This window comes from Oncorhynchus tshawytscha, linkage group LG29, assembly GCF_018296145.1.
Source record: "Oncorhynchus tshawytscha isolate Ot180627B linkage group LG29, Otsh_v2.0, whole genome shotgun sequence".
Classification (NCBI taxonomy): Eukaryota; Metazoa; Chordata; class Actinopteri; order Salmoniformes; family Salmonidae; genus Oncorhynchus; species Oncorhynchus tshawytscha.
Window position 1 is genome coordinate 29,886,617 of NC_056457.1, and position 10,000 is coordinate 29,896,616.

Below are 10,000 nucleotides of genomic sequence, written 5' to 3' on the forward strand. Positions count from 1 at the left end.
GGAAGAGGAAGAGGAAAGGGCCCAATAAGGACACAGCATCCATCACTGACCAGAGGAAGAGGAAAGGGCCCAATAAGGACACAGCATCCATCACTGACCAGAGGAAGAGAAAAGGGCCCAATAAGGACACAGGGACCAATAAGGACACAGCATCCATCACTGACCAGAGGAAGAGGAAGAGGGCCCAATAAGGACACAGCATCCATCACTGACTAGAGGAAGAGGAAAGGGCCCAATAAGGACACAGCATCCATCACTGACCAGAGGAAGAGGAAAGGGCCCAATAAGGACACAGCATCCATCACTGACCAGAGGAAGAGGAAGAGGAAAGGGCCCAATAAGGACACAGCATCCATCACTGACCAGAGGAAGAGGAAGAGGAAAGGGCCCAATAAGAGGAAGAGGAAAGGGCCCAGGACACAGCATCCATCACTGACTAGAGGAAGAGGAAAGGGCCCAATAAGGACACAGCATCCATCACTGACCAGAGGAAGAAGAAAAGGGCCCAATAAGGACACAGCATCCATCACTGACCAGAGGAAGAGGAAAGGGCCCAATAAGGACACAGCATCCATCACTGACCAGAGGAAGAGGAAGAGGAAAGGGCCCAATAAGGACACAGCATCCATCACTGACTAGAGGAAGAGGAAGAGGAAAGGGCCCAATAAGGACACAGCATCCATCACTGACCAGAGGAAGAGGAAGAGGAAAGGGCCCAATAAGGACACAGCATCCATCACTGACCAGAGGAAGAGGAAGAGAAAAGGGCCCAATAAGGACACAGCATCCATCACTGACTAGAGGAAGAGGAAGAGAAAAGGGCCCAATAAGGACACAGCATCCATCACTGACTAGAGGAAGAGGAAAGGGCCCAATAAGGACACAGCATCCATCACTGACCAGAGGAAGAGGAAAGGGCCCAATAAGGACACAGCATCCATCACTGACCAGAGGAAGAGGAAGAGGGGGCCCAATAAGGACACAGCATCCATCACTGACTAGAGGAAGAGGAAGAGGAAAGGGCCCAATAAGGACACAGCATCCATCACTGACCAGAGGAAGAGGAAAGGGCCCAATAAGGACACAGCATCCATCACTGACTAGAGGAAGAGGAAGAGAAAAGGGCCCAATAAGGACACAGCATCCATCACTGACCAGAGGAAGAGGAAAGGGCCCAATAAGGACACAGCATCCATCACTGACCAGAGGAAGAGGAAGAGGAAAGGGCCCAATAAGGACACAGCATCCATCACTGACCAGAGGAAGAGGAAAGGGCCCAATAAGGACACAGCATCCATCACTGACCAGAGGAAGAGGAAAGGGCCCAATAAGGACACAGCATCCATCACTGACTAGAGGAAGAGGAAGAGAAAAGGGCCCAATAAGGACACAGCATCCATCACTGACGGAAGAGGAAGAGGAAAGGGCCCAATAAGGACACAGCATCCATCACTGACTAGAGGAAGAGGAAGAGAAAAGGGCCCAATAAGGACACAGCATCCATCACTGACTAGAGGAAGAGGAAGAGAAAAGGGCCCAATAAGGACACAGCATCCCTCACTGACCAGAGGAAGAGGAAGATCAGAACTAGATTCGTAGCCAGAATGAGGAATTAGAGTGAGAATTTGAGTCTTTCTGCCAGTCTTTTGATGGGATGATGCACAGCAATAGGTCGACAAAACAACCACAAAAGTGTTACAAAAATGTTGAGCTGTTAAAAATCTAAAAGGAAGTGCTGATTTAGAGCCGGACTCCAATCCTAGAGAGCAGCAGTGTCGAGTTGTGATATTTCCTGCCCCTTTAAGAGTAGGAAACACAAAGCGCATGTGTGATGGTAAAAAAAAGACCACAGATGACAACTGGTTTGATGCAGATTGTAAAATTATAAGGAACATAGAACACAATCCAACCAAAAGCACAGAGACCCAAATAATGGTGAATTACACCTTCATTACTGTGACACTTTAAAACTCTATAAACGTAACACTCAGAACCCAAAAAAGCACAGCACAACAGCAAGCAGCTGACACTAATTGAAGAGTCCATAAACACAAAAAACCTCTGGCAAAATTGGAAAAACAAAAAAAATTGAAGAGGAATTAGCGATAAAAAATGATGACATATGGACAACCCATTTTAAAACACTCTACAACACCGTTCAAATTGACACAAACGCAGAACAACGCCAAATTCATGAAAAATGGATTGAATGGATTAGAAAAAGTCCCAATTACAGACCAGGAGCTCTATAAGAAACTTCAGGCCCTCAAATTTAAAAAGCATGTGGACCTGATGGCATCCTAAATTAGATGCTCAAACTCACAAGTGCAAAATGTATCGCCTCCTCTCCCCAACCTATCTCCTCCTCTCCTCTACCTATCTCCTCCTCTCCTCTACCTATCTCCTCCTCTCCTCTACCTATCCTACACTACAGCACCACCATACCACAGCAAACTGCCAGGGAATCCAGCAATGAGGCAACAATCTTTGTAAGGAATGTTGGCTTGTGCAATCAATGTGTCTCTGAGTGAGAGGGAGAGAGAGAGAGAGAGAGAGAGAGAGGGAGAGAGAGAGAGAGAGAGAGAGAGAGAGAGAGAGAGAGAGAGCGTTTGACTGTGAGTATGTGTATCTGTGTGAGAGTGTCTGTGTGTTCGTGGCATAAATGTGTCAGATCTGATCAAAGAAAGCTGGTATTTGGTTGCTGGTCTGTCACTTCCTATTAGCTGATGACTTGTCCTGAAAGACAGATCAGCTGGGAAAATGACATTGATTTATACCAAGAAGATATATAACTCAGCCGTCCTCTCTCTCTCTCTCTCTCTCTCTCTCTCTCTCTCTCTCTCTCTCTCTCACTCTCTCTCTCTCTCTCTCTCTCTCTCTCTCTCTCTCTCTCTCTCTCTCTCTCTCACTCTCTCTCTCTCTCTCTCTCTCTCTCTCTCTCACTCTCTCTCTCTCTCTCTCTCTCTCTCTCTCTCTCTCTCTCTCTCTCTCTCTCTCTCTCTCTCTCACTCTCTCTCTCTCTCTCTCTCTCTCTCTCTCTCTCTCTCTCTCTCACTCTCACTCTCTCTCTCTCTCTCTCACTCACTCTCTCTCTGTGTGTGTGTGTAACACCCACTGTCTGGTGATAGTCCGCCCCCTCTCAGCCACGGTTCAATGAGGCAGCTCTATGCTACTGTTGTGAGCAGGGTTTAATGGTTTGTAATGGATGAATCAGGAGGACGTTGGAAGGCAGACAAGGGCATATGGTTCTGATTTGCAGTCCTGGAAGGACATCAGATAACACCCAAATCAATCACCGTGGTGATAAATCATATTTAACACAAATATGATCAAGCCAGCCCGTGACATCATCACTCAGGGGCAGAGAGAACAAACATAAAACTAGAACGATTGTGTGTGTGTGTGTGTGTGTGTGTGTGTGTGTGTGTGTGTGTGTGTGTGTGTGTGTGAGTCTATGTGTGTGTGTGCCTCATGTGTGTGTGCGTGTGTGCATGTGTGTGCCTCATGTGTGTGTGTGCATGTGTGTGTGTGTGCGCCTCGTGTGTGTGTGTGCATGTGTGTGTGTGCGCCTCGTGTGTGTGTGTTGTGTGTGTGTGTGTGCGCCTGTGTGTGTGTGTGTGCATGTGTGTGTGTGTGTGTGTGTGTGTGCCTCGTGTGTGTGTGTGTGTGTGTGTGTGCCTCGTGTGTGTGTGTGCCTCGTGTGTGTGTGTGCCTCGTGTGTGTGTGTGTGTGTGTGTGTGTGTGTGTGTGTGTGTGTGTGTGTGTGCATGTGTGTGTGTGTGTGTGTGTGTGTGTGTGTGTGTGTGTGTGTGCCTCGTGTGTGTGTGTGCCTCGTGTGTGTGTGTGTGTGTGTGTGTGTGTGTGTGTGTGTGTGTGTGTGTGCACTTAACAATATGCTAAAGTTCTATCTTTTCATGAAATGCACAGAAGCCTTTTATCTCTAACAGGGACAATGGAGTCAGGAACAGTAATGACTTACACCAACCACTGAGAGCCTATCATCACTGTCTATCTCTCTGCAATGGCCTTGTGGTGTCACGCCCTGGTCTAAGTATTTTGTGTTTTTCTTCATGTATTGGGTCAGGCCAGGGTGTGGCATGGGGTTTTGTATTGTGGTGTGTTTTGTCTTGGGGTTTTGGTGTGTATGTATTGGGATTGTAGCTAGTGGGGTTATCTAGCAAAGTCTATGGCTGTCTGGAGTGGTTCTCAATCAGAGGCAGGTGTTTATCGTTGTCTCTGATTGTGAACCATATTTAGGCAGCCATATTCTTTGAGTTTGTCGTGGGTGATTGTCCCTAATGTCGTTGTTCCTATCTCTTTATTTATTTACACAAGTATAGGCTGTTTCGGTTTTCGTTACGTTCTTTGTTTTGTAGTGTTTTGTGTTTATTCGTGTTTCACGTTGTTCATTAAACATGGATCGCAATCTACACGCTGCATTTTGGTCCGACTCTCCTTCACACCTAGAGAACCGTAACATGTGGATCATCTATCTCTCTGCAATGGCCTTGTGGATCATCTATCTCTCTGCAATGGTCTTGTGGATCATCTATCTCTCTGTGTTGGCCTTGTGGATCATATATCTCTCTGTGTTGGCCTTGTGGATCATATATCTCTCTGCAATGGCCTTGTGGATCACCTATCTCTCTGAAATGGCCTTGTGGATCATCTATCTCTCTGTGTTGGCCTTGTGGATCATCTATCTCTCTGCAATGGCCTTGTGGATCATCTATCTCTCTGCAATGGCCTTGTGGATCATCTACAGTGGGGCAAAAAAGTATTTAGTCAGCCACCACTTGTGCAAGTCCTCCCACTTAAAAATATGAGAGAGGCCTGTAATTTTCATCATAGGTTCACTTCAACTATGACAGACAAAATGAGAAGAAAAAAAATCCTGAAAATCACATTGTAGGATTTTTAATGAATTTATTTGCAAATTATGGTGGAAAATAAGTATTTGGTCACCTACAAACAAGCAAGATTTCTGGCTCTCACAGACCTGTAACTACTTCTTTAAGAGGCTCCTCTGTCCTCCTTACCTGTATTAATGGCACCTGTTTGAACTTGTTATCAGTATAAAAGACACCTGTCCACGACCTCAAACAGTCACACTCCAAACTCCACTATGGCCAAGACCAAAGAGCTGTCAAAGGACATCAGAAACAAAATTGTAGACATGCACCAGGCTGGGAAGACTGAATCTGCAATAGGTAAGCAGCTTGGTTTGAAGAAATCAACTGCGGGAGCAATTATTAGGAAATGGAAGACACATATGACCACTGATAATCTCCCTCGATCTGGGGCTCCATGCAAGATCTCACCCAAAATGATCACAAGAAATGATCAAAATGATCACAAGAACGGTGAGCAAAAATCCCAGAACCACACGGGGGGACCTAGTGAATGACCTGCAGAGAGCTGGGACCAAAGTAACAAAGCCTACCATCAGTAACACACTACGCCACCAGGGACTCAAATCCTGCTGTGCCAGACGTGTCCCCCTGCTTAAGCCAGTACATGTCCAGGCCCGTCTGAAGTTTGCTAGAGAGCAATTGGGTGACCCAGAAGAAGATTGGGAGAATGTCATATGGTCAGATGAAACCAAAATATAACTTTTTGGTAAAAACTCAACTCGTCGTATTCGGAGGACAAAGAATGCTGAGTTGCATCCAAAGAACACCATACCTACTGTGAAGCATGGGGGTGGAAACATCATGCTTTGGGGCTGTTTTTCTGCAAAGGGACCAGGACGACTGATCCGTGTAAAGGAAAGAATGAATGGGGCCATGTATCGTGAGATTTTGAGTGAAAACCTCCTTCCATCAGCAAGGGCATTGAAGATGAAACGTGGCTGGGTCTTTCAGCATGACAATGATCCCAAACACACCACCCGGGCAACGAAGGAGTGGCTTCGTAAGAAGCATTTAAAGGTCCTGGAGTGGCCTAGCCAGTCTCCAGATCTCAACCCCATAGAAAATCTTTGGAGGGAGTTGAAAGTCTGTGATGCCCAGCAACAGCCCCAAAACATCACTGCTCTAGAGGAGATCTGCATGGAGGAATGGGCCAAAATACCAGCAACAGTGTGTGAAAACCTTGTGAAGACTTACAGAAAACATTTGACCTCTGTCGTTGCCAACAAAGGGTATATAACAAAGTATTCAGATAAACTTTTGTTATTGACCAAATACTTATTTTCCACCATAATTTGCAAATAACTTCATTAAAAATCCTACAATGTGATTTTCTGGATTTTTTTTCTCATTTTGTCTGTCATAGTTGAGGTGTACCTATGATGAAAATTTCAGGCCTCTCTCATCTTATTAAGTGGGAGAACTTGCACAATTGGTGGCTGACTAAATACTTTTTACACACAACCCCCCCGCCACACACGCACACACACATATACACACACAACCCCCCGCCACACACACACACACACACACACACATATACACACACAACCCCCCGCCACATACACACATATACACACACAACCCACCTGCCACACACACAACCCCGCCACACACACACACACACACACACACACACACACACACACACACACACACACACATACACACACAACCCCGCCACACACACACATAAACATTCCCTGCCACATACACAAACATTGACATACTCTGATATTCCCTCCACTTTCTATCACTTTATGAATTAACACACACACACACACACATATATAATGCCCACGGTGCACAGATGCGCACAAACACACACGCACAAACACACACCAGGCTGTGTTTCCGGAGGAGTCAGTGCTCCAGTGTTCACACCAGTCTAAACTCCCACACACTGACACCAGGGATAACAACCCACGCTGGAGCACACCGCATGAAGAGTGACTAGTAGTGAGGTCTCTGGTGATGTGTCATGGCATACATATTTACATATTTACAAGAATGTCTTTTGTCTAAATTGGAGTGTGTATCCGGCTCGACACTTTGTGTGTTGTGTGCATGAGTGTGTGTGTGTTACTGACCTTGGAGCGTGGAGGAGCGCGGATGAACCATTTGCAGTCCACAGCCTCTGTAGCTAACGCTTTTCCATCTCTGGTGATCTGATTGGACTCCACTATCCCCTCTGGTCCTCCCATGTCAAACTCACAGACTGGAGACGGACACACGCACACACACACACACACACACACACACACACACACACACACACACACACACACACACACACACACGCACGCACACCAGTGAACAGAGGCAAATGATGGGAGTCGAACAAAGACACAAAGAGAGAGAGACAAAGACAGAGAGAGAGAGAGAGAGAGAGAGAGAGAGAGAGAGAGAGAGAGAGAGAGAGAGAGAGAGAGAGAGAGAGAGAGAGAGAGAGAGAGAGAGAGAGAAATACCTACAGGGCAGAGGCTGGGGTCCGCCAAGGTCTCCAAAATCCGGATCTGGAGAACAGGAAAGGGGAGAGACAGACACTGTAAACAGCTAATACCTTCCTTAGTTGTAAACAGCTAATACCTTCCTTAGTTGTAAACAGCTAATACCTTCCGAGGTTGTAAACAGCTAATACCTTCCTTAGTTGTAAACAGCTAATACCTTCCTTAGTTGTAAACAGCTAATACCTTCCTTAGTTGTAAACAGCTAATACCTTCCTTAGTTGTAAACAGCTAATACCTTCCTTAGTTGTAAACAGCTAATACCTTCCTTAGTTGTAAACAGCTAATACCTTCCTTAGTTGTAAACAGCTAATACCTTCCTTAGTTGTAAACAGCTAATACCTTCCTTAGTTGTAAACAGCTAATACCTTCCTTAGTTGTAAACAGCTAATACCTTCCTTAGTTGTAAACAGCTAATACCTTCCGAGGTTGTAAACAGCTAATACCTTCCTTAGTTGTAAACAGCTAATACCTTCCTTAGTTGTAAACAGCTAATACCTTCCTTAGTTGTAAACAGCTAATACCTTCCTTAGTTGTAAACAGCTAATACCTTCCGAGGTTGTAAACAGCTAATACCTTCCTTAGTTGTAAACAGCTAATACCTTCTGAGGTTGTAAACAGCTAATACCTTCCGAGGTTGTAAACAGCTAATACCTTCCTTAGTTGTAAACAGCTAATACCTTCCTTAGTTGTAAACAGCTAATACCTTCCTTAGTTGTAAACAGCTAATACCTTCCGAGGTTGTAAACAGCTAATACCTTCCGAGGTTGTAAACAGCTAATACCTTCCTTAGTTGTAAACAGCTAATACCTTCCTTACTTGTAAACAGCTAATACCTTCCTTAGTTGTAAACAGCTAATACCTTCCTTAGTTGTAAACAGCTAATACCTTCCTTAGTTGTAAACAGCTAATACCTTCCTTAGTTGTAAACAGCTAATACCTTCCTTACTTGTAAACAGCTAATACCTTCCTTAGTTGTAAACAGCTAATACCTTCCTTAGTTGTAAACAGCTAATACCTTCCTTAGTTGTAAACAGCTAATACCTTCCTTAGTTGTAAACAGCTAATACCTTCCTTACTTGTAAACAGCTAATACCTTCCTTAGTTGTAAACAGCTAATACCTTCCTTAGTTGTAAACAGCTAATACCTTCCTTAGTTGTAAACAGCTAATACCTTCCTTAGTTGTAAACAGCTAATACCTTCCTTACTTGTAAACAGCTAATACCTTCCTTAGTTGTAAACAGCTAATACCTTCCTTACTTGTAAACAGCTAATACCTTCCTTAGTTGTAAACAGCTAATACCTTCCGAGGTTGTAAACAGCTAATACCTTCCTTACTTGTAAACAGCTAATACCTTCCTTAGTTGTAAACAGCTAATACCTTCCGAGGTTGTAAACAGCTAATACCTTCCGAGGTTGTAAACAGCTAATACCTTCCTTAGTTGTAAACAGCTAATACCTTCCTTAGTTGTAAACAGCTAATACCTTCCTTAGTTGTAAACAGCTAATACCTTCCGAGGTTGTAAACAGCTAATACCTTCCTTAGTTGTAAACAGCTAATACCTTCCTTAGTTGTAAACAGCTAATACCTTCCGAGGTTGTAAACAGCTAATACCTTCCGAGGTTGTAAACAGCTAATACCTTCTTAGTTGTAAACAGCTAATACCTTCCTTAGTTGTAAACAGCTAATACCTTCCTTAGTTGTAAACAGCTAATACCTTCCTTAGTTGTAAACAGCTAATACCTTCCGAGGTTGTAAACAGCTAATACCTTCCGAGGTTGTAAACAGCTAATACCTTCCTTAGTTGTAAACAGCTAATACCTTCTGAGGTTGTAAACAGCTAATACCTTCCGAGGTTGTAAACAGCTAATACCTTCCGAGGTTGTAAACAGCTAATACCTTCCTTAGTTGTAAACAGCTAATACCTTCCTTAGTTGTAAACAGCTAATACCTTCCGAGGTTGTAAACAGCTAATACCTTCCGAGGTTGTAAACAGCTAATACCTTCCTTAGTTGTAAACAGCTAATACCTTCCGAGGTTGTAAACAGCTAATACCTTCCTTAGTTGTAAACAGCTAATACCTTCCTTAGTTGTAAACAGCTAATACCTTCCTTAGTTGTAAACAGCTAATACCTTCCTTAGTTGTAAACAGCTAATACCTTCCGAGGTTGTAAACAGCTAATACCTTCCTTAGTTGTAAACAGCTAATACCTTCCTTAGTTGTAAACAGCTAATACCTTCCTTAGTTGTAAACAGCTAATACCTTCCTTAGTTGTAAACAGCTAATACCTTCCTTAGTTGTAAACAGCTAATACCTTCCGAGGTTGTAAACAGCTAATACCTTCCTTAGTTGTAAACAGCTAATACCTTCTGAGGTTGTAAACAGCTAATACCTTCCGAGGTTGTAAACAGCTAATACCTTCCTTAGTTGTAAACAGCTAATACCTTCCTTAGTTGTAAACAGCTAATACCTTCCTTAGTTGTAAACAGCTAATACCTTCCGAGGTTGTAAACAGCTAATACCTTCCGAGGTTGTAAACAGCTAATACCTTCCGAGGTTGTAAACAGCTAATACCTTCCT

The 10,000-nt window shown here is 43.9% G+C and overlaps 1 protein-coding gene across 1 annotated transcript in view; it reads right to left on the minus strand.

The window, feature by feature from the left end:
• LOC112241633 (neuropilin and tolloid-like protein 1) overlaps positions 1-10,000 on the minus strand; it is a 200,390-nt gene that overhangs the window by 42,470 nt on the left and 147,920 nt on the right. Inside the window, exons 4-5 of the mRNA XM_042308459.1 lie at positions 7,385-7,426; positions 7,001-7,128 (exon numbers count right to left, since the gene is read on the minus strand). Coding sequence (XP_042164393.1) covers positions 7,001-7,128; positions 7,385-7,426 — 170 coding nt within the window. The remainder of the gene's footprint in view (positions 1-7,000; positions 7,129-7,384; positions 7,427-10,000) is intronic.